The 25,988-nt window shown below is 35.6% G+C and overlaps 1 protein-coding gene across 3 annotated transcripts in view; it reads left to right on the top strand.

The window, feature by feature from the left end:
• Fnbp1l (formin binding protein 1 like) overlaps positions 1-25,988 on the top strand; it is a 139,394-nt gene that overhangs the window by 87,670 nt on the left and 25,736 nt on the right. For all 3 annotated transcript variants that reach the window (XM_023720270.1, XM_023720269.1, XM_023720271.1), the window contains exons 3-7: positions 11,018-11,071; positions 12,275-12,422; positions 13,642-13,704; positions 20,634-20,738; positions 24,145-24,273. In XM_023720270.1, coding sequence (XP_023576038.1) covers positions 11,018-11,071; positions 12,275-12,422; positions 13,642-13,704; positions 20,634-20,738; positions 24,145-24,273 — 499 coding nt within the window. The remainder of the gene's footprint in view (positions 1-11,017; positions 11,072-12,274; positions 12,423-13,641; positions 13,705-20,633; positions 20,739-24,144; positions 24,274-25,988) is intronic.

Here is a 25,988-nt window from a genome sequence, read left to right as displayed (position 1 = left end):
GGCTATTTCCTCTTTCTTCTAAATGTAGGTGGTTGCTCAAAGCTCCTCCCTAGTTTGTATCTTTGTTATTTGTGTCATTGCTACCTGAGTACAAAAATACCTGACTCCCACAAAATACCTGACAACTACAGGTTAAAGGAGGAAAAGTTTGTTTTAGGTCACAGTTGGTAAAGGTTTCAGTCCATAGGTTCCGGACTCCAAGGCAGGGTGGCATGGTAGAGAAGCAACAGTCTGAGCAGGACACAGTGGTTGCTCAGTGAAGAAAGGGGAATGGCTGTCTGGCTGCCTGCCTGCCTATCTTCAGGTCATGCCCACCGAGACATGCCTCTTCCTATCAGACATCACACTGAGTTATAAGTACTGTAGTGGACTAATCCAGTATCATACACTTATAATCCAGTATCATATATCCACTCACTTCGCACAAACTCTGCCTGAGAGTGGATTAGGTTTTGAGGGATATCAAATGTATGCCTGAGAGATCAAGGCCAACCTGTGCTACATAGTTCAAGGCCAGCCTGAACTGCATAGTGAGATCCTATCTTGAAACAAGTTATAATCCATAAGACTTAGCTTTTAATTCTATTCTTTCTCTCAAGATTCTAAACTTCAGATTTCCTGTTACCTGCATGTGGATGGTAGGTCATTGCTAATGTCTCTGGAGTTCTAGACCTTTATGAATTACAATATACTGGTAACTCTCCCTATGCTTTGTGTTAATCCCAGTCAAACTCATGGATTTTTACCCTCATATCCAAAACTAATTTCATCTATTTACTACATTTTAAACCTTTACATAAATAATCACAAAATCTTATATATTTCTCACTTGTACTTCTCACATTTGCTCTTCTATTTCTTTTAATCTACAACCTAGTTTAAGACCTTGATAACTCTGGCTATCTTCTACCTTGGCTTTTTTATCTTAATCTCTGCCATTCAACTTCCCAGTTTCCCTATACAGTCCTAAAATTTAACTCAGAGGCTGTTGTCTAGCTAGATTTTAGGATGATCTGGAGGTGTTTCTAAAAATCCAAGGCTCACTCTAAAAGACTCTGGATTAGTTGGTATGGGAGAATGAAGGTCTAGGTACAGAATTTTTTTTTTTTATTCAATCCATATATATTTGTAGTTTATGTCGTTTATAGTCATCTTGGAGAATGATTACATATACATATTTCAGCTTGTTTGTTTTTTAAATGTGTTTAGTACAGGGTCTACAGGATCTCACTACACAGATCAGACTCAGTGATCTTCCTGTTTTCAGCCTCCCAAGCTCTGGGATTACAGGCGTGTGCCACTATGCCTTACAGGCGTGTGCCACCATGCCTAGTCTCTCTCTTTTTGTTTTTTTGAAAAAGTCTATTTTTTTAATTAATACAAATACATAAAAAAATTAAAGATAATAAAAGGAATTTAAATGCATTTCATGACATTTTGGTATTTTAAGGATTCATATTATAGACATAGCACATTTTTCTATTTATGTTAATTATAAATTTAATTACCTTTAGTTGATTTGATGTTACCCTGCTCAGAGTTCCACCTTGGTTAAAGTTATTATTGCAGTTTTAAGTGATTTAGTATTTTCATCTTTTACTTTTAACCTGAGACACAATTTAGTTCTGTGACATTTGTATAATATACAGATGAGCAATTTTGATTTAGTTAGCCAAGTATGTCTTTATATTTCAATAGATGAGGTTACCTTTGTTTTAAATTTCCAATATAGGGCCGGGGAGATAGCTCAGTGGTCTAAGTGCATGCCTGGCAAGCACAACGACCAAGGTTCCTTCCTTGTTACTGTGTGCGGTGCAGGTCCCATGCCTTGTGCCCCTGAAACTGGGTGTGTTGGCACAGGCCTATAATCCCAGTGCTGGGGAGGCTGAGACAGGAGGATCACTATGACTCCCACTTAACCATGCCTATTCTCAGTCACCTTCTCAGCCCTCCCTGAGGGTGGGGCCGGCAGGTAGTCCACAGGGATCCCCTGCAGCCCCTGCGTCTGCCGAAGCAAGTGCTTTAATCTGCTGAGCTATCTGGCTGACCCTTATTTGTTTTTTTAAATCTCCTTCGTTTGCCGTATCTCCCACCCTCCTCCAGTTCCCCTATCCCATTTATCATTCTTGTTGATATTATTTATCACAGCTCATGTTATGGCACATAATATTTGCATTATTTAAGATTGATATTTTTATTCAATTTATTTCCTCTTCCTCTTGTCAAACCTCATGCTTTTTCTCTTGGACCACTTCCCTGTTGCAAGAGCCCTATCTCCTTATCCCCTTCTATCCATCCTTTTTTACTTTGTACTTTTCTTCACTCAAATGAGAGATTCCATATCCTATTTAAGCTTGTGTGTTTGGTTTTTGTCATTCATTACATTTCCCAGATACATCCATTTTCCTACAAATGTCTCAAATCAGTCATTTTTAATAACAGACTAATAGTACGTTATATATAGATATCACACTTTCCTTATCCAATTATCTACTGACGGGTATAATGGGGCATGTCCAGAATTTAAGTATTGGAGTTATACTGCTGCAAACAGTGGTATGCCTGTAGTATATTAACTTATGCTCTTTGGGGAAGATGGGGGGGGGACAGGTGTTGCTGGTCATATGAAACTTCTAATTTCAGTTCTTTGAGAAATCTTCATACTGATTTCCATAATGGTTGTACTAGTTGCATTCCTACCATCTATATAGCAGAGTTCTTTTTCCACCACAGCCCTACCAACATTTGTTATTGTTAGATTTTTTAATGATTGCCATTCTTTCTGGAGTAAGATGGGATCTTAGCTTTATTTAATTTGCCTTTTTCCAATGGTAAGAGAAATTGAACATTTTTTAAAAGCATTTTTTATTCATTTTAATGAGAAAAAATAAAATAGCAATGAAACAGTTTCAAAACAGGTTAGTAGGACAGTTACAATATTTAATACATTGCATATTGTTGTGTTTGTATTAGTTATTCAGAGAACAGGATGCAGACATGCTGTCTTGTCTGAACAATGTTAGTACAAACCTTTCTTCTCAACAAACTGTAAGAAAGTGAGCATTTTTGAATATATTTGTTGACCATTTGTGTATTTCTTCCCCTGAAGTATTTGTTCATTTCTTTTGCTCATTTCTTGACTTGATCATTAATTTTGGGTGATTTAAGTTTTTTGAGTTCTTCGTATATTTTAGATATTAGTTTTTTGTCTGAAGAATAGCTGGCAGTGTTTTTTTTCAACCAACATTAAGTAGGTTGTCTCTTCACTCTACTGATTGATTCTTTTGCTGTATTGAAGCTTTTTAGTTTGAGATAATCTCATTTGTTGATTCTTGTTATTTCTTGAGCGTTTGAGGGTCAGTTTAAAAAATCTTTTCTTACACGTATGTCTTTCTTTTATCTATTTTATCTTCCAGGAGATTTTTAATGTTTCTGTTTAAATATGTAGATCTTTGATTTATTTTGATTTTAATTTAGTATGTGGTGAAGGTAAAGGTCTAGTTTCTACAGTGTATCAGTTATACAGTTTTTATTTCAGGTATTTCTGTCTGATTTTTTTTTTAGGATTGCATATTGTTGAATTTGTCATTCAGATTTTGAACTGTTGTTAGTTCACCCAGTTTTTTGAAATTGACCATGGGTATATTGAGTGAAATTGCTCTGAAGTTTGGTTCTATTTTTCTTTAAACTCATCTATTTTCTTGACCCCTTCTGTGAACTTTACATAGACTTTTACTAGTTGGTATTTGTTTTCTTTTCCCTTTATGACCCATTGCTCTTCTTTGGGAGTGTTTGGGGGGAGGTCAGTGATCATCTGTTTCCTCACTTTCCCATTCTCCTCTGTGTATATCTGTCCTTATGTGTATATCCCTGTGTGTGTCTGTGTCTGTCTGTCTGTCTGTCTGTCTGTCTGTCTGTCTGTCTGTGTCTGTCCATGTCCCTCTCTTCAAAAGATATATAAAGATACATATTCCCTCTCTCTTTCCCTACTTTTTCTGGAGGTGTGGTTGAGAACTATGAAAGTGCTTAGAATTTGTGACTTACATGGAGGTTTTTAGTAGGATGTTGTGAATAATTTTCAGCTTTGTATGTTCAGTGCTAGAATTTACTTCTTTTATTTGCTTTAAGTGATTTTGAGTTTGTCCTTATGTTTTGCAGAAAGATTTCTGCCTATAATAGCATCTTTAGATTCGACCTTACAGCACTTCCATATGCTAACCCTTGCAGTTGTATTTACACTCATTGTCTAGTCTCTACACATGCCATGAGAGCTTATTGTTTGTGGTTGTTCTGCAGTAAAGTTGGTGAGGTGGTGTGGGAAGAAAGGGAAGTGGTTGGATGAGGAGTGTCAAACATTAAGGAGGAGACTTGAAGAGGAGAATAATGATCGACAAAAGGAAAAGTTTGATGTGGCGTCTGATTGCATTAGTATACTCTTAGTTGCACTGAAGGTTTTGTATTGAGAATTTTCAGAGGCTATTTTGTGGGGGCAAGGATGAGATGTGAGAGAAAGGGAGTTTACTTTGTGATTGAGGAAAGCTATGTGGTTGTCAGAACTTGCTGATAAGTTGAATAATGCGCTAGGTAAGACATGAAAGATCCAAAGGCTTAGGATAGGAAGGAGCAAGGACTCATACTAGAGAAAAAAGAACTTACTGTGAAGGAGCGAAGTATGGAGAATTTAAATACTTGGGAAGAGGTATTCACATGTTCAGAAAAAGAACAAAGAAATCTATTAATAGTATTGACTGGATTCTGGGTGAAGAAATTAGGTAGGCAAGTGAGATGAGGACTCAGAAACCTATTGAATCAGAGCAATGAAAGAACAAATAAAAGTAAGGTAATAAACACAAGAAACCATCAAAGAACATAACATAAACCCCACATTACTAAATAGATAAAAAATATACAAAAAGTTAAATTTATAAGATGAGCAATGGGCATACAGATTAAATGAAGCATTGCACATGTGATTCCCAAATAACTTCTTTGCCAGAGTCTTGAGTGCTCACACCCTAAAATCTCTTCTGATCTTTCCATATCAATACGAAAGCTAACTCAGATGTAAGGCTTCTTAATACTAGATTATAGGCATTCTTACAGAGTCTTATGTAGCTGCCCTTCTCCCTGGGTATAATGGTGGATTCAGCAGACAGGTTCATTGGCAGGAAATCACTCTCCAAGCAGGATTATTCCTATGTAATCAAATCTGCTGTAGTAATAGGTTAATCTGTTACATTGGCATCTCTCAGGGCTAGTTGGAAAATAACATACTGTAAGACCTTCTTTTGGGTTTCCCCTTAGTTTAAAGAAATGATCCTTGGTTATAGTGTAAACATCATATCAACCAACTTTTTTTTTAGGAAGGAAAAGTTTATTTAGCTCAAAGTTTGTGGAGATTTCAGTCCATAGGCTGACCCCAAGGCAGAATGACAAATGTACATTTTGGATCTTATTTACTTTTTCAGTTTCTTATGACCCAAGTCTTGACCCATGGTTAATGTGGCTCAAATGTGATGGCTGTGTCGCCCCTACTATTAAAAAAAAGCAACCCAAAAAACAAAATAGCATTCAATGGTAATTTTATAAAATGATTTATTTAAAGCCGAGGGGACTGGGTAATGCAGAGGGGGGAAAACAGAGGAAAAAAAAAGTTTTTTTTAAAAAAGTCTTCAATGCAGTATGGAAAGGAGAAAATAGGAGAGAGAGGGGTGCAAAGGATCCTAATGATCATAAGGATTTGTTATATATTTAGAAGGGATATGAGTCGGTGAGATAGCTCAGTGAATTAAAGCGCCTGCCTAGGCAAGCGCAGTTACTATGGTTTGATCCCCTGCACCACATGCTGAGCCAGCCCAACCCCTAGGGCAGCTGGTTCAGCTAGAGTCCAGGTGTGGTGACACATACCTGTAATCCCAGCCCTGGGGAGGCTGAAAGCAGGATCACCACAAGTCAGAGCTGCATAGTGAGACCCTGTAACAACCAAATACATTAAAAAAAAAAAAAAAAAAAAGAAGAAGAAGGGATGGTAGGGAACACTGGGTACAAAATTGGTAGTGAGAAATAGGTATGAAAAAATATTTTATGACTGATAGGAATATAAAACAATAAGTTAATGGGAGACAAATGAAAAGGGAGAGAGGAAAGAAAAAATCATGAATGAAACAGGAGAAAGAAGTGAGGTGAAAATATAGCGATAAAAGGAGAGATATGAGAAAAGGGAAAATTCCCTTTCCCTCTTTTTTTTTTTTTTTTTTTTTTTTTTTTTTTTGGTCCTTTTGAGCTCACAGTGCTGTTCAGGCTGGCCTTAGCTCACTTTGTAGCACAGGCTGGTCTCAAACTTGCAACAGTCTTCCTGTCTCAGCCTCCCTAGTGCTGGGATTACAGGCATGTGCCACCACCCCTGGCCTATACTTGATGAGTTATATTGGAAGAGCAAAGGCAAGAGGAGCGCGCGCACATGCACACACACACACACACACACACACACACACACTTGCTCATAAGAGAACAAAGGATAAAATACGGCAATAAAATGTAGGAGCAAAATGTACAGAAGGAGGAAAACAGCAAAGAATAATAAAAATAAAAAAAGCAATAAAAATAAAATAATACAATCCAATAAAGAATAATAAGAAAGAGGTTTTATTGTTTTGGATGCATGGTTCTTTTCCTCAGCCTGGGGTTAAGGAGCAGAGTTCAAGCCAGAACGTATCTGTTGAGGATGGAAATCTAAGGTGGTAGTAGCCTTCCTCCCAGAACAGCACTGGATGAAGTGATTTGGTTACAGTGAGAGCATGTTGCCGATATGAGCTTGCAGTTCTATATGACGCAGTCTAAACCTGGCTTCTGATCACAGGCGCTTTGTCAGTGATCACCACCCCTGCCCCTCACTGGCACCCCCTCTCCCCTGCCCCATCCCTGGTCTGCTATCCAGCTGCTGGCTATATTTCTCTTATCCACTTTGGAAACTTGGCACTTTGTAGATTGAAAGACAGTGAAACATAGCCTTTGTGTTTTCTTCTTTTGGTGGGTGAGTTGTTGGTTGGCTTTATTTTTCTAGAGCTGACTGACTTTCTCTGTACATGGTAGGAAACTCAGTTACCAGTAGTACCAGTTTCATGTCACAGACTTTTAGCTCTACAACTGGCCTTAACAATGTACATCAGATCCAAAGGCATAAAAATTCCAGGAAGGAGCTAGACTTGGTGACACACACCTATATAATCCCAGCACTCTGGGAGTCAGAGACAGGAAGATAACAAGTTTGAGCTCAGCCTGGACAATTTAGCAAGATTTTGTCTTAAAATAAGACATAAAAGGATTGGGGATGTAACTCTATGCAAAATACCATTTTATCAACGCCCCAGTTTTTTCCAGAAAGGAACCTCTGGCCAAGTCACAATCATTTTTCTATCTTTGGGTCACTTAACTATGTCCACAAGTAGGGCTGTTTGTATTAATGTGTCAACTCTAGGTAGACTACTACAAGAGGGTTTTTTTTTTAACGTCTTGCTACATGGTTTAGGCTGACCTTAAATTCACTGTGTAGCCCAGATTAGCCTGAAACTCATGGCAATCCTGCCTCAGCCTCCCAACTGCTGGCACTGTAAATCTGTGCCAGCTAGATTTGACTGAGTGTGCCTTATTTTGTTTAGCATGATGGCCTCTAGTTCCGTCCATTCTCCTGCAAGCAACATTTAATTCTTTATGAATGAATAATATTCATATGTATACATCACATTTTTTTTTTTTTTTAATTTGGTACATGGTCTTGCTATGCAGCTCAGACTCATAATGATACTCTTGTCTCAGCCTCCTCAGCCCTGGGATTACAGGTGTGTGCCACCACGCCCAGTTTCAGTGGTGGCAGGGCAGCACAGCATGTGGTACCAGGGATTGAACGAAAGTCTTTGCGCTTGCCAGGCAGGCTCTTAGACTGTTGAGCTGTCTCCCCAGCCCTACATCACATTTTTAAATCCGCTCATCTGTGGCTCTTTCTTTAGCTTAGCTATTGTGAATTGCACTGCAATAATCATGGATGTTTATCACTATAGCATGCTGTCTTTGTTTTGAGACTATTTAATGATTTTTTTTTTTTTTTTTTTTGTATTTTAGGGAAGAGTCTACAGGGTGTTTAGGGTCTCACTACTAGATTGGATTCGTAGTGATTCACCTGATTTACAGCCTCCCAAGAGCTGGGATTATAGGCGCGTGCCACCACGCGGAGTCTCCATTGCCGTCTCCCATGACCCTGTGCCTGCTTGCAGGAACTTTAATCCATGGAGCTATTTGGCCGGCTCTAATGAGTGTTATAGCTGGATCAGTTCTCTTAGTTTTTTGAGGAACTTCCACATGACTTTCATAGTGGTTGTAGTAGTTTGAGTACAATTTTGAAAATTTATGTAGAATATTTTGTAATTTTTCACTAAAATCCCCAAATGAACATAGATATAGCAAAATAAAAATGGATAAAAAGGTCACATCCATTCAAATAAAATGTATAGAGTATTATATTTGGAGATGCTCATTACATTTAGAAGTTTGAAGAGACGATCTTTCTGTTCAGAGTATGTGATTCCAGAGTACTTAAAAAATATGAGTAAAAAATACATACACCAAAAAAATCACTTAGTGTCTATCACATCATATTAAAATTTCTATAGTATGTATTGTATGTTTATAACAGTTTGTGTTTCAAATAACTCTTGATTTTTTATACCCTGCTGAAAACATGCTTTATATTTAAACTGCTATCGTAAATTGGTAATTTGAAGAATTTACAAAACAGTAACACTAGGGAAACTGGCTTAAGAGCCTCCTTCTACTTCCTCCTGCTTTCTCCCTCTCCTTTCTTTTCTTTTTTCTTTTTCTTTCTTTCTTTCTTTTTTTTTTTTTTAATAAGGTACTCTAAGTGCCGGCCAAATAGCTCAGGGGATTAAAGCGCCCAAGCACAGGGGCCAGGGGTGTGATCCCTGGGCCTGCAGTGCCAGCCCTGCTCCCAGGGCAGGCTGAGATGACAATTGAGACTGGGCATGGTGGCATGTGCCTGTAATACCAGCTCTTGGGAGGCTGTAAACGGGTGGATCACTGAGTCCGATTTAGTAGTGAGACCCTGAACACCTTGAGGACCCTTCCCTAAAAATACAAAAAAAATTTTTAAAAAAATGAATAAATAAATAAGGGACTCTATTTATTTATTTTTGGTACCCAGAGTGCACGACCCCACACTTGCCAGGCAGGTACTGTACTGTTGAGCTATATCCCTGATCCTTTTTTTGAGACAAGGTCTTGCTGTGTAGTCCAGGCCCATTTGGACTGGACGTGTAATTCAGGCTGGCCTTAAACTCAGACTCCTCCCGACTCAGACTCTCCCAAATGCTAGAATTCCAGGTGGGTGTCAGGTTTCTTGAGAAAGATTTGCTTGGAACTTTTTTTAAAGTTTAGAACAACTTGAATGCTTTACACTTATCTTTAAGACAAAGCAGTTTGAGATTTATTTGAGCAGGTAAACATGACAGGTTAAAAACAGAGAAATTATGGACAAAAATTGATAATCTCAAGGCAAAAGTTACAAGTTAATGATTTTTCTTTAGAATAACTTTGTTGACAAGACTTATTTTTATTTTTTAAAAAGAATATAAAATAGTGATAAAATTAGAAGTGATACAGAATTTCACTAAACAAAATAATATGAATTTGAGAGTATTTGTTGTATTGCACCTTAGTAGTAGACTTATTTTTAGACGCTCCTATTCAGAGCAGCCACTTTAATAAATTTGTTTTGTACTTTTTCATTAATTTTTTAAAAATATGAAAACGATGTGTGATTTTAAGAACATTTAAATTTGACTCTCTTTCTAGTTCTTCTCTTTAGAAATGATTAATAATAATAATTTAAAGTATCCTTTTTACAGAGTTTATATTTTATAAGAATGAAAGTTTCAATTTGGTGGAAAAGAAAAATATTGTGGCTAGTTGTAATAGTGTATGACTATGATTGCAGCACCTGGGAAGCTGAAGTAGGATTTTGAATTTTCTAGACTGGGTCAAATTTGGGAGTCCTCCTGCCTCAGTCTCCTGGCATGCTGAGATTACAAATATATACCACCATGCTCAGTCTATATGAGCTGTGTTTTAAAGCTCTACCAACCTATACTGGAATAATAATTTCCAAATCCTAGGTGCTTTGTAGAAGTGAAAGCTTATTTTTGCTGCTGTGGTATGCCCCAGGTCTAGGTGACTCTCAAGGGCAGTCCCTGTGGTAGGTACTTTAGGAATCCAGACTGCTTTCCATATTCATTTTCCTGGGGCTTCTGCTGTTGCTTTAGTAGAACAAGGGACCTAGAGGGTTGCCTAAAGTTACATAGATCCTATAGAAAGCAGGCTGGTTTCAAGCCCAGGCAGTGTGGTTTGCTTCTACACTACTAGTCCACATACTAGTTTGCCTCTGATTCCATAAAGATTAATTAAGGTAGCATTTTAGTTTAAGAGTGTTAAGACCAGACATAGGTGCAAGCAAAGATAGTATAAATCGGAAAACAATTTGTTTAGGAAAGAGAATTAAGAGGTCACAGAATAATTTTCATGTAAAGAAATAGGGTTCTGAGGATGGTGACTCATCCCCTTAGTGATTCCTTCCACATTTTCTTTCTTACTACCTTAGTTTTAAAATCACTGATTTGCAAAATAAAAGAGCTTTGGTTATTTCTTTGAAATGTGTCTTTGTGCTCTTAGTTTCCCATACTGAATACTTTTTCATATTCTTTCTCTTTTCTTGTTTGATAGTATAATCAACTAAATTTTAATGATTATACTCATAAGCACAAAAATAAGCTAGTTTTCTTATTAGCATTTTACTCATGATAATGTATTGTTAATGGTAGTAAATGGTCATATTAATTTTTTATATCATGAAATTGTTGACTTTATGAATTTGAAAACTTAGAATATTAAATCCATTTAAACAAAATGTTATCGGTAAATTCATAATTTTCTAAAAATCTTCTTCCTGTAGAAATTTGGTTAAGAAGTATTGTCCCAAACGTTCATCCAAAGATGAAGAGCCAAGGTAAATTATATACGTCTTTATTATTGTATAATAAAAATCGAAACCTTTTCTGTTAATATTTAATAAAACAATGTTAAATTTTGTGAACATATTTAAAACTTTTAATTTAAAAAAATCAATGTTTATGAAAGAAAAGTACCATTTATCTTATTAGGATAAATCTTGATCATCAAAGTGAGTTTTCAAATCAGATGTAGACTAAGACAACACTGCTTGAATAATTTAGTCATCAGAAGGAAAGGTACTTTCCCTTCTGCACTTCATTTTGTAGTTTTCAGCTTTTAGGGCATTGTTGTTTTCTCGGTAGTAAAACGGTTTGGGTGGTTGGTTTAGAGGGACTGTGAAAATGCATGAGATTTTCAGAATAAGGTTTGAATGCTGAATAGGCGATCAGTAATTTCTTATGAGCTTTTTTGCAGTTTTAAACAGGAATATGTAGATAACTGTAAAATGCAGAAGAGAACTTTACTCTTAACAGACAACTTTGCATATAATTGCCAATTGTTAGGAACCTCAGGTTTGCTGTTGATGGAGTCCTGTCTGAGCTGTCAGCCTTTAGTTGTGAGAGTGTTCTTTCCTGTATTCAAAGTAGATATCTACATTTTAACACAGTGACTCTCTTTGTTTCTCTTTTTCCCTCCACACACATTTTTACCCTTATTTTTGACCCTTTTATCCCTCTTTGGTGCTGACTGAAATGGCCCTTCACTCCCCTTCAGGATGTGGGCAGGCATACAGGCAGCTGCACCCAGAGCTGATAGCAAAGTTGTTCTGTAGATCAGCCATCGAGATGCATTTGAGTGGTATGATTGGCAGGTTCTGTCCTCGAGAGCAAGCACATCATCTCTGCAACAGGTTGAGCTGCCAAGCCTAGGAATCCAACCAAGTTCATTCCCAAACTCAGGCCAGTCAGTTGGCAACCTAAGAGATTCCACTATGCCAAAAGAGCCTGCAGGTAGTATTCTTACTGTTTTTTGACCCCAAATATCCCTTTATATATAAATTAAAGGCTACTCAAAGATATATAAAAATGTACAATTTAAGTTTAATGTAGGATTCTTTCTTTACAAAATTAATTTAGAACTAGCAGTTTGGATGTAGGTTGGGTATGTTAAAATTTGTCAAGTGTTAGGTTTAATCATACCATACCAAAATATAATGAAAAGAGAAATAAATTTCACCGTTTTTAATATGTTTTGCCAGGTTTACCTCGTGTATAGCCTTTTTTAACATCCTTAATGAGTTAAATGACTATGCAGGACAGCGAGAGGTAGTAGCAGAAGAAATGGCACACAGAGTATATGGTGAATTAATGAGATACGCTCATGATCTGAAAACTGAAAGAAAAATGGTAATTTTTTTTATTCAATTATAATAGTTTTATGAAATATTTTTACAAATAATTACTTTGTTTTTAAAAATGTATGTTCATTATAAATGGATTTAAATTTCTTCTAGCTGAAAAATTACTGCAAGATATTCTTGCTAATCTATGAGACTTTTTTTCTTTTTGAGCCTTTTGGATTTAAGATTATTTGGCAAAGTATAGCATATGGTTCAAATCCAGTCTATGCCTACTTTTGTTTCCTAGTTCCCACAAGCTAATTACCAAATAGGTTTTTACAGTTTTATATGGTTGAAAAAAAAGGCAAGAAAAAAAATTAATGGCATGTGAAAATTATATAAAATTTAAATGTCCACAAAAATGTTTTATTGAGGCCTGGGAGATGGCTCAGTATAATAAGTGCTTCCCTGGCAAGTGCAAGGGCCTGAGTTCAATCCCCGGTTCCACCAAAAAAAAAAAAGAAGAAAAGAAAAGTGTTATTGCAACACTTATATTCATTAACTTATGTATTGCCAATGACTGCTTTTGGTTTACATTATGAAAGTTGAATGTGGCCTGGAATTTTAAAATACTTGCTTTTATGACCCTTGATAGAAAAGGTTTGTCAAGACAGGCATGGTGGCTCATGCCTAAAATCTTAGCCTTCTGGATGTTAAGGAAGGAGGATCACAAATTCTAGCCCAGCTTGGGCAAGTTACCAATTTAGGACTTTTTCTCAAAATAAAAAATGAAGAAATGTTGAGGACCTAATGCAAAGACCCTTGGTTCAATCCCTTTTGTAAGACAAAACAATCTGTATGCTGTGTTACTTGTCTGTAATCCTAGCACTCTTAAGGGTTGAGGTAGGATCAGAAGTGCAATTTCAGCTTGGGCAGTTTAGTGAGACCCTGCCCTTCTGTACCCCGAAAAGTCTGGGTATGTAGCTTATTATGAAGGCCCAGAGTCCAGTCTCCACATCACCAAAATGAGAATCTTTGTTAACCTCTACTGAAGATGCTTTTTATTTCTTTAGATTTTTCATCTGTTTGAAAAGGGTATATTTAAAGTACTAAAATATTATCTTGTAAAGTGCATTTGACTTGGGTTTTGTTTTGCTGTTTCTTAATAAAGTTATATAATTAGTTTCTTGAAACAACATTGTAAGAAGGCTTTTGTGGACTTTAAACGTTAATATTTAAAATGTTTTATTTTTGTTGGTTTTGTTGGTGGTGTTTATAATCTCTAGCATCTCCAAGAAGGACGAAAAGCTCAACAGTACCTTGATATGTGCTGGAAACAGATGGATAATGTGAGTTATGTTGTTTTTCATGGTTAACATATTATTTTGGTCACTCTAGGTCACTCCTAAATTCTGTTAAGCTTTATATCTTAATTTAATAATTTCAATTCATAATTTGACTTTTTTTTTTAACATGGTAGCCAGTAAAGTATAAATGGAAGATATCAGATCCCCCCCCCCATATGACTATTGTACTTGTGTGAGCACTCTAATGTTCTTACTATTCTAAATATGTAGGGAGATTCACTTGGACTTTTAAGTGAAGCTATGATAAAATATTAGTAGGAGATAGAAGTAGTAGACTAATGGTGATGTATTGTAGACCATTTGAGACTGGAAAAAAAAAAAAACAAAAAACAAAAACAAGGTACTAGTTCTACCTTTTCTTAGCATTTGATTTCTCCCGAGTTCTTTTTAACTTTCAATTTTAACTTCATTTTGAACTAGGTTATATGAAATATTTCTTTCAGTTTAGTAATTGTATAATTCTAAAAATGCTTCTAATATTGTAGGAGAATGAAAAGCAAGAACAAAATATAAAAGCATAATAATTTGTTTAAAAATTTTCCTGAGGTGCTTGCTAAGGTGGTTTTTCTTCAAGGTTCTGGTATGTAGTAATTTGAAAAACAACATCCCTGCATGAAGTGCTATATATTCTTTATGTAAAATGCTGTATTAAATGATGTATATTGTACAAAACATTGTGTTTTAACCATGCATAGTGGCACTTAACTATAATCCCAACACTGGGAAGAAAAGATACTCTTTTTTAAATCTTCAATTTATCAAGCAGGTTCATTTTTAATGGTGTATTTTTGTTATGTACAATATATTCTTTGAGAATTTGCTAAGGAAGCTTTTCATGTTAGTTTAGTCAATGCTTATTAGAAAAATGACTTTAAAATTGAAATTTTGAAAATTTGTGCATATTTTTGGAATATATTTGGAAATACAGTTTTCTAAAAATTCATGCATTTCTTTTTTCAAAAAATGTATATTCAGGACCTCAGCATGGTAGCACATAACCTGTAATCCCAGCACTTAGGAGGCAGAGCCAGGAGGATCACTTCAAATTTGAGGCCAGCCTTGCCTACGTAGTGGGTTCAGGGCTAGCCTGAATTACCTAGTGATACCCTGTCTCAAAAACAAACCCAAAATAAAACAAAGAAATTCATATTTAAAGCCTAGGTTAAGTTTCTGTTTTGTAACTGTTACTGGTAAAAGATTTTGTTCACCAGTGTTGATCAAGAATATGTGTTTTAAGCCGGGTGTGGTAGCATAGGCCTGTGCTCCCAGCACTCAGAGGCTGAGCAGGAGGATCATTGGAGTTGAGACCAGCCTAGGCTACCAAGTGAGCTCAAGGCCAGCCTCAACTGCCCAGCAAGACCCTGTCTTTAAAAAACAAACAAACAAACAAACAAACAAATATGTTTTAATAGTCTTATTTCATTTTTGTTTTCATTTTCTCTGATTTTGGCAAGACTTTTAAGGAATAGCTTTATATCTGATTTACTGATTAAATTGTAATTGCATTAATATCTGCCTAGTAATGAATGTTTGTATATGCTTCTGTGTTTACATTTGCACAAAATAATAGACTCTTACACTGAAGAGATATTGACTCCTTTAACAGTTGGTGTTGACACAAGTCATTGTTGATAATTAATGTGCTGACTTGTCTTTAAAACAATAGTAGCTATTAAGGAAAAGTTACAGAGGTCATAAATAAGAAAGAAGCTTCAAAAAAAATGTAGGGGCATTTTCTTCAAAGCATTAGTGATACTATGAAAAACAGTGAGTTTAATCCTACACAGGTTTTTTGAAAACATCCTTTACATGTACCAGGTCCAGGATGTATAAAAGTGAATATGACTGGCTCTTAATTTTCATGCAACCTGCTGTCCAGTGAAGATTAGCAAATATAGTTTCTGTTTAATATATAGGAACAGACATAGGATCCTGTTCTTTAGTTCTATGTCTTCCTGTTTAGCCAAGAAAATAAAATTCTAGAATTTTTAATAGGCTTGAAGTAATTTAGAGATGGTATACAGACCTGGGAAAATAGGTTGAATTAGTGGCAGAGATTGAAAATTTATGGAAAAAAAATTAATCCCAGAATAAACAACATAGATAGCACTGGCATTGGTCTGTGAAAGAGCTCCTGAAGGAATGGTTGTAGATTAAGAAGCATTAGTGATGCCAGATCATCATTTAGGTGTTTCCAGGTAACATCATATACTTTTCTACTTACAAAGCTCAGAAGGTAAGCCAGTATTTTTAGCATTGTCATCAAGGCTGCATGATCTTCTTTTTCTGTCTGTCCATGTTATGGTTTATGTCTAGGTGTCTCATGCAGTCTTTGGGGTGGCTTCTGGAGTTTGACTGATTGATGATCCAGTGCTAGGATTATGGGTGTGAGTGCTGCACTTGCCTGGGGTAGATAATCTGGATTACAATGTAAGGAGGGGAGAGAAGCTTGCAAAAAGCCACAGCTGCTGCTTCTCCCTTTGCTCTTTGCTGCCATGAAAGATTGCTCTCTACCGTATTGCCACTCTACGTTGGAGCCAGCCAAGTATGGACTGAAACCTTATTAACTTTGAGCTAAATAAACCTTTCCTTCCTTAATTGTAGATGTGAGTATTTTGTTCCAGCGATGAGGAAAAAATAAATGAGACAGTCTTCTTATTTTGGCTGGTTGCTTCAGCCTTATGCCCTTCATCGTCGTCCTAGGCAGGCAGGTATATCCTCATTTAGGCTGCTCCTGGAGGCAAGACAAAAAAAAAAAGTACTTATTTTCTAACTGTTCCTTTTCATCAGGTAAATAAAACTTTCCTAGAAAACTCCCAGATTTCCTCCTAGATACCATTAATGAGATTAGCCCAAGGTGTGGGAAGGTTGGGATAACATGTGATAGCTGTTTTCAGCCTGTTGCAAGGCAGGTTTTTCTGCTGTAAGAAGCATGAAGGAAAAAAAAAAAAGAGAGAGAGAAAAAAAAAAAGCATGAAGAATCTCTTCTGGAGTGAAGCCCTATATTGTATAATAATATACTGTGTTTAGGAAAAGTGTTTTTAATTCTGTTGATGTACTTTAATTCTTAGCATGTAGCTATTCAATTTAAAAATATAGCTGCAAGCTTTAGAAGGCTACATGTGGGAATTTAATCTTAATTTTTGTAAGAAAATGACATTTTGTTATTGTGCTTAGCCAGGTATTTTTGTGTACTCTGGATAAAAGGTAGGTATAACATGGGGATATCATATTAATCAAAATACTAAGTAAGGACTACATTTAAAGAATTTCATAAAAAATTTCAAAGCATATTCATTTGATGTAAATTACAGAGTATATTTAGTTCTAATTATACTATCAAGCTGAAATCTCTTGATTACAAATCCCTAGCTAAAATGATTTTTTTAAAGTTATATTTTAAGTTCTTTGGCTTTTTTTTTTTTTTTTTTTCTCAAACTTATGACCTAGACACTTGTGCTCCTGGGCTGTTTCCCTAGCCCTTAAACTCATAGGTATTTGGAAGAAAGTGAAATCTCTGTTAAGAACCTAGTGATTAAAAAAAAAAAGAATTACTTTATATCATGTACAGGTACAAATTCCCTATGATGAATGTGATATGTATACCTAAAATGGACCAATAAACTTAATAAAACAAAGAGCAGTAGACATATAAATTGGTGCAGTGGCATTTTAAAAATGGAGAAAAGGATGTTGGAATATAGTGGTTTACTGGGCTTGGTGTTTTCTACGGATTTGTTTATTTTGCTACTGAGAATTGAACTCAGGGCCTCCTGCTTACCAGGGAGGTGCTGGGCCTCTGAGCTACGTCCTGGGCCCAGGAACTTGTGTTTTAGTATATGGGATCAAAAATTATGTTTTAGTTGTGTATATTGTTGGGAGTTGAAACTGAGACCCTTGAATAAAATTTGGACCTCTGAAGGACTAAACCTTTAGCAAAAAAGTAGATTGTAAGAACCCGGTCCATTGAATATGAGACATATCAGTGAAATTTATCCCTGTCTGTAGGTCAAGGGGAGGTATATTGTGAGAAACTTAAATTCTTGATTTTGTAATCATGAGGTTTGGGTTCCAGATTTACACTATAAATGTGGTTTTGTATTCCTCAAGACAAGAAATTATAACTGGTTCTAAAATGGTTAGGTAGGGGCCAGAGATACAGCTTTGAGGAACAAATGCCTACCTGGCAAGCACAAAGTCTTGAGTTCAATTTCCAGTATCAAAAAAAAAAAGCTTAGATAGGTACAAAATGTTAAGATTCTCCTTTGCTTTCTTCTGAAAATTTAGAATATAGGTAGCAAGACTTTTATTTTCTAGGTAGGAAATTCGAAAGGCTTTCTCTGGGAAATGTAAGCAGCTAGAGAAAGAAAAAATTAATACAGATAATGCTGTTAGGGTTTTCCCAAGGAAATTCCCTGTGCCTTTTACCGAAGAAAGACCATACTAGCTTAGCCTCACATACAGAGCTTTCAGTCAGCTTTCTAAAGACAAGCTAACAGAACTGGATATGATGGCACACACCTATAATTCCAGGATTGTAGAAGGCTAAGGCAGAAATGATTACAAGTTTGAACCTAGCCTAGGTAATTTAGAAGCCTTAGCAAGATCCTGTTTTGAATTTAAAAAAAGACTAGGGATATAGATCAGTGCAAAGACCCCAGGGATAACCCAGACTGTGGCTCTGGGTTAATCGCTGTTAACAGACAGACAGACATTCTCTCTCTCTCTCTCTCTCTCTCTCTCTCTCTCTCTCTCTCTCTCTCATCCTTAGGCATTTGAAGAAATCATCTACTATGTAAATAAGAGACTAAAACTCAGGTAACTAATATTCAGCAAAAAACAAACCAAACTCAATTTAGAAGAAACCGTGACCATGAAAGGAAATGATTAAAAAGTTTAACAGATTAAGGGAGCTGTGCAAGGTAGCAAGCATCTGTAATCTCTGAGGCTGGGAGGGAGAGGAGGATCAAAAGTTTGAACCCAGCCCAGGCAATTTAGTGAGACACCCTATAGGGGGTTTAGGGACTGGAAATGTAATGTTCAAGTTTCAGTCTCTAGGACTATAAGCAAAAACATGTAAAAGATAAATAAAACACCCACATTGTTACTAATATTCTCAAGGGAAATAGAGAAATACTACATCCATAAAATAAAGCTAAGGTACTATTTTAAAAGGAACATACAAATAATAAAGAACTTTATGGTAGCAGAAATGAAAATGCCTTTAGAAAAAAAATGAAAGGATAAAGTTGAAGAAATCTTTCTAAAATGACAGATTGAGAATGTACAAAAATATAATAAAATGAGAGGACTCACCTAGTAGTTTTATTTTCAAAATAGTATCCTTTAAAAAACAAAATAGAAAATGGGCAAAAATAAGAAAATGTCCACCAAATTGAAAGACACAGGTTTCTAAATGGATTTGTATGTCTGCAGCACCACAGTTCAATATTGAAGCCTTTAATCATGAGATTTCAACTGTAGGAGAGTATTCCCACCAGCCACCAGAGAACAAAAGAAAAGAAACATGCTTTATTACAATGAATCAGTAATGAAAATGGAATTGGATCATCACAGGAATCCAGAAAATGCCTATAGTTAGTTTTACATTTTGATTTCCAAATTTCATCAATTAAAACTGATGGTAAAGGAACTTTTACTCATGGAAACTAAAAAAAAAAAAAAAATTCACAGATATTCTAGGAAGCTACTGCTAAATGTGTTCTATCTGAATGAGGACTTGAAACTAGAAAGGGGAAAGAATGGAACTAGGAAATAGGAGACCCTTATAAGACAAGTTCCAGATATCCTCAGGATAACGAGAAATGGAAATTCCAAAAAGACAGCTGTGCTACAGTGGAGCTAGGAGGATGGGGTGATGGGCGGTACAGTTTCTGGACTGCATTATCAGGCAGAACCAAAATTATAACAGTTTATTCCATTTTGATGCTGCAAAGATTTGAGTACATTGAGATAGGAATGATTTTCTCATTTTAATTTTCTATTTAAATAGGTTAACATATTCTGGTATGTTGGAGGGTGGTACAAACTCTAGGTAGGGCACTGTAGCTGTGCACTATGGCTAGTTGGTAACAGGTTCAAATTTAAGCAAGGTAAAAGCTTTTGGGAGGGTTGGAGAGATAGTTCAGTGGCTTAAGTGCCTGCCTGGCAAGCACAAGGTCCTGAGTTTGATTCTTTGTACCCCCTAAGTAAAAGCCTTTGGGACACTGAATTATGAAAATAAAATGATAAAATTCTTAATAAGGTAGAATTAATGGGGCTGGGGAGATAGCTCAGTAGATATCAGTAGGGCCTGAGTTTAATCCCCAGTTCCACAAAAAAAAAAAAAAAAAAAAAAAAAAAAAAGATTTAAGTAACTGGGGGGAAACTGGGGTTGAATGAAAGATAAGAGCATTGAAAATTAGGCTTGGCTCAGAAAATGTGGCCCAGTTGTGAATGGCTTATATATACAAAGTAATTTGAATTAGATAAAAACATTAAAAAAAGAATCTAAGTCTGGAGCAGTGGTATTTCAGGTACTTCTGGCAATATAAAACTATTTTGGAGTTTAAACTTATACTTGAAAACCCACCAATGAGACAAATACCAAACCAAAAAGACCTGTTGAAGGTGAACGTATAAAAACTTACAAATTAACAGATAAGATGAAATGTGTAATAAGTATTAATTGTGCTGCTTTTCTTCACTATCTGTAGTTAATGCCTGATTTTAAGGTACAAATATATTATAGTAATAAATTTAGTTTGATTTTGGAAGAAATTTTACTTTTAGTATGCAGTTCATTTTTACAAAATATAAAGTGGCAGGATTTTAGAGTTATTGCTTAAATGAGTTAAATCTAATTTTATTTTCTCAGTTGATATTTAAATTTTTTTTTTTTTTTAAAACAGAGTAAAAAGAAGTTTGAAAGGGAATGTAGAGAGGCAGAAAAAGCACAACAGAGTTATGAAAGATTGGATAATGATACCAATGCAACCAAGGCAGATGTTGAAAAGGTAAGAAACAATCTATACCATCTTTGATACCTAAATATTATTTGCATATGAAGTTACACCATTTGTATCAGTGTTAGAAGTTTCTTGAGATGTACCGCTGTGAATCTAAAATATACAAATATTTCCTACTGGTCTGTGAAGATGATATGCTATTTAGTTTATTATAGTATTTTAGTTGCATTCAAAATGCAGAGGCAAGAAATAGTTGCTACTGAAATTCAGTTTCTGTTGTATTCTAAAATAGGACAGAAAGCCTAAGATGTGTCTATCAGGTATGTCAATAATTATATGTACTGTGCCATCTTTACTAAAGAGAATACATAATAAAACTGTCAAAAATATGTGACAATAGCCATTTATTTTGGAAGAAATTAATCTTTTGTCACTGATTGTAGGCCAGATGTTTATAACTTCTTGACTAGTTCTGTAATTGCTGCTCATTAGTTTCCCCAATCCCATTAACACAGTGATAATATTGAAATGTTGGGATTTTGAAAGATAGATGAACATTACTTCACATTGTATGTACTAAAGAACTACATATGTATATTTGTTTTTTTTTATTTGGTACAAGGTCTTGCTATGCAGCTTGGCCTCATAGTGATTCTTTTGTCCCAACCTCCCTAGTGCTGGGATTATAGGTGTGCAACTTTTGGTGGCCAGCGTAGTGCACCCGGGGTTCTGGGGTGGCAAGGCATACGGTATAGGGGATTGAACCAGGTTTTTGAGCTTACCAGGCAGGCGCTTAGACCACTGAGCTCTCTCCCCAGCCCATTAATTATATTATCTTCTCTGGATTTTATGATTCCCTAAACTATCAAATGAAAAAAATGGAACACTTCCTTTTCTGCCTTCCACTTTCTTTGCTAATTAAAAAAAAAGGAAACCTTAAATTCATATAAATTCTAGGCTATAATTACAAATCTTTTAGCATAACTCATGATGCTTCTATATTTTCCACCCTATTTTCAGTGATTTAAACTTTGACTAATAGTAAGTTTTCTATAATTAGAAATGTGTGATCTCAGGGCACTCTTTTTTTTTTTTTTAAGTTTTAATCTCTTTTTTTTGGCTTTTGAGATACCATGGAAAAATACCAAATATTTGTTTTTCATAATAACTTTAAATACTTAGAGTAAATTCTCTGCTCCTAGAAAAAACATTGTTTCAATTATTCCACAAATGAAATAGCTCCATTATCTTCCATTATGATGACTTTCCTTTTGATACCCTTTAATTTGTCAATACTTAAATTGGTTTTTGATGTGCTTAATAATTTAGGTGTGATCCGATTTGTTTTGCATTTATCTCTTTAATTTAAATATTGACTTTATCTTAGTAGATCCCAAATGTGTTTGGACTTGGGCAACCACATTGTTTGGATTTACTCTTCCTGAGTTTATGGTTATCTGAAACCTTCCAGTCTTTTCACATGTGCAGTGCAAAAAGGACTATATCTCAGACAGAATTGAGACTGTTTTAAATTAATATGTACATCTTTACCAGTTACTAGATTGGCTCTTGTTGTTAAGGTTTTAGAACTTGTTTGTTTTTGCAGGGTGGATGGGCATGGTTTTTTGCTTTGTTTTACTGAGATATGGTTTGTGTGTAATCCATGCTGGCTTTGAACTTGTTATGTAGCCCTGGCCTATCTCAAACTTGTGATCCTCTTAACTTAGGCCTTCTGAGTGCTGAGATTGTAGGCATATGCTATCACACTGGCCCACATCCTGATTTTGATCATGAGGCCAACTTTCTTCCCAGAACTATGCCATATATATATATATATATAATCAGTATAGTATCATTACTTGATAAACATTTGGGGTACAACAATTATAAAAAGCATTTTATACATGGGACACTTCTTTTTTTTTTTTCAAAGTTTTATTGACAAACAGATAGCAATGAGACAGTTTCAAATCAAATCGGAAGGACAGTTTCAACAAATAATACACTGCATATATTCTTCTTAGTGGTTAATTGCTGTACAAGATGCGAACTTGTGATCCTATTTACAAACACCATTAGAACAAATCATTCTATTCATTAAGAGAATGCAACTATATATCTATCCCAACCTCTTTGAATACACAGATACAAAATGGACATTCATCGGTATACCCTATTTTTTCTAGGTTCTGTTATTGAATATTATAGGTGTGTAAACTCAGCAAAATATTCTAAAAGAGTCCAGTAGCCTATAATAGCATTGGGGACACTTCTTTTAGGTTGACATTAACTCCTTAAGAACTTTGATGTTCATTATGGTTGTGTACACCTGTAATTCCAGCACTTTGGGAGGCTGAGGCAGAAGGATTACAAATATGATCCCAGCCTTGCCTAATTTAGGCATTTAGTAAGATCCTGTGTCATTTTGTCTACAAAGATAATTTTAGAGAATATTCAAACATCTTGAACTATAGATACAACATATCTGCTAGTTGGTTTGAACTAGTCCAAAATTTTAGTGTTTATAGCTTTCTTTTTTATGGTCATATGATTGCAGTTCTTTTATTTAGATAATTAAGGGAGGCTTCACTGGTTTGAGCTCCAGGCCTTTTCTTTCTGTATACTGATGGAGCCTCTGCCCCAGGCTGTGGGAATCACAGCCAGTTATTTGGAACTGGAAAAGTTCCTCATGACCAAACCTTGTGGGTAGGGAATTTGTATTATTCTGTTCCACCATTGTTTGTGGTAGAAAGAGAAAAAGGAAGGGCAAATGAATGTGTTCTTAGGATTCTAAGTTGGAAGTTTTGTGCAAAAATACTTCGGGCCTTAATATTTAGTCTTAGGACTAGCGAGATAGTTCAGTGGACTAAGTGACTGCTTAGGTAAGCTCAGGGGCTGGGATTCAATCCCTGGCATCACACTGGCCCTGTCCAGGCGTACTGAGTCAGTGACTGAGTATGGGTGTGGTGGTGCACACCTCTAATCCCAGCGCTAGGGAGGCTGAAAACGAGGGATCAGTATGAGTCCAAGCTGCACAGTGAGACCCTACACAAAATACAAAAAAAAAAAAAAAAAAAAAAAAAAAAAAAAAAGAAAGAAAAGAAAGAAATTTAGTTTTTTGAATACTTATTTATTGGAATCTTTTAAGTATACTGTGGATTGAGTGGGTTTTTATAGGCTTTTCAGAGATTTTTGACTGTCACATTCTTTGTTAGGTTATTTCTAAGTTAAGATCTAATTTATAGACTACTGTTAGAAATGCAATACTATATTTGTATATATCTCCTTAAACTTAATAATTAGTAATTTGAAAGAGTCAGACCACTTTGTTAGTCTCATGATGTCAGGTGATGGAGTAAGCACCTATCTGATCTGGTTTGGGGATAATTTTCAGAAAACTCTGTTGCTGTGATTTTGTTGTTTTTGATAATGACTTGAAATACTTTCCTTCTAGGCCAAACAACAGTTGAACCTGCGTACACATATGGCTGATGAGAATAAAAATGAATATGCTGCACAGTTACAAAACTTTAATGGAGAACAACACAAACATTTCTATGTAGTGATTCCTCAGATTTACAAGGTAAATTTTAGGTATATGAAGTTAACTCTTCAGTCTGAGAGTTGGAAAAACTAGTCTTTAAAAGTAAAAATTTTGTTTTTTTATTTTTTGTAGTTCTGGGGATCTCAAGAGTCTCTTGCACACTAAGCAAGAGCTAGACCATTGAGCTATTTCCCTAGTCCCCATACTTAAGTTTTTCTAGATTTACTAGTCACTAAAGTTAGTGATGAGCTATGTGATTACACATTTGAGAAATAAACTTTTCCTATTAAATCATATATTTTCCTGTTTTATTATTAGTATAATAAAGAAATAGCTACTAAAAATGACATTTTTGAAATAAATTTTAATATTGCACTATTAAGAATTTTGACTGGCTGGGGAGATAGCTTGGCAGTCTTATTACCTGGCAAGTGCAAGGACCTGAGTTTGATCCCTGGTACTGCATGCCATGTTGACCCCAGAACCAGGTATGGTGGTGCACACCTGTAATCCCCGCACTAGAGAGGCTGAGACAGGAGTATTACTATTAGTCTGAACTGCATAGCTGGACTCTGTATCAAATAAATAAATAAATAAATAAATAAATAAATTAATTAATTTTTTTAAAAAAGAATTTTGACCTTATAGGAAAAATTCATTGAAGTTGTATATTGTGATCTGTTCAACTAGAATTAAGAAATACCTTTTTGACATTATACCAGAATCTTTAGCATTGGTAAAATATGGTAGCAGAAATAAATCTTCTAAAATATATTTCCTAGCCTAGTTTCTGCTTGTTTGTGTTTCTGGTCTTAGTAGAGCATAATTAATATTCAAGCTAACTTGCTTATCAGTTTTGTCTGGCATCACTTAATGATAGCAGTTGCCAAAAAGTTAAAAACCCTAGAATTTTGAAGGTTAAATTAAATTACTTCCCTTTCTAAAAAGAAAAAAAGAAGAAAAGAAAAAGAATTAGAAGAAAAAGGTATATGAAATGATGTTGAATGAAGTGTATCTGATGGAGAATAGAGATTAGATAGAAAGAATATCAACCCAAATGTACTTTATTCTTTTTCTAAAACAAGGTGAAAGTACTAAGGAAGCATAGTGAGAGAGGGCGGACACCTAGCACTGGGTATTAAATTCTGTTTATTTAGTTCAAAATCTCAAGCCTACGAGTGCTTACTCTGTGATGCTTTTCTGGACTAAGTTTTACTTTTTTTGTATTTTTTAGTAAGGGTCTACAGGGTCTCACTATGTAGATAAAGACTCATAGTGATCCACCTGTGTTCAGCCTCCCAAAGAGCTGGGATTACAGGCATGCTCTACCATGCCCAGTCTCAATCACCCTATCAGCATGCCCCAGGGGCAGGGTGGCATAGCACCCCAGGCTGCTGTGTTTGCCTAAGTAGGAGCTTTAATCTGCTGAGCTATTTGGCTGACCCTTAGCTATCTGGCCGACCCTCAACTAAGTTTTTGTATACTGGGAGAGAACTTAACTTGGAAATAAGCTACCTTTATGATTTGGTCCCTGGTCCTTTTATTTGGAACTTGATATGGAGTAGCTCTGCCACTTTGGAGTAGCAGAGCACTTCTTTTGTGAGGCTACAGGTCTCAACCTCCTAAGCTTTGAGAAGTTATTAAAAAGGAAAAGTGGTTTGAAGTTTACATCATTTGAAGACTTGGTAGTATAACTGCTTCCTAGGGGAGAGAAAGGTGACTGTCAGTAAGTAGAAAATATCAAAAATATAGTT

Source organism: Octodon degus, unplaced genomic scaffold, assembly GCF_000260255.1.
Source record: "Octodon degus isolate 3935 unplaced genomic scaffold, OctDeg1.0 scaffold00074, whole genome shotgun sequence".
In the NCBI taxonomy this organism is placed as follows: Eukaryota; Metazoa; Chordata; class Mammalia; order Rodentia; family Octodontidae; genus Octodon; species Octodon degus.
The sequence above is the reverse complement of the archived record's forward strand: the minus strand, read 5'-3'. Positions and strand labels throughout refer to the sequence as shown.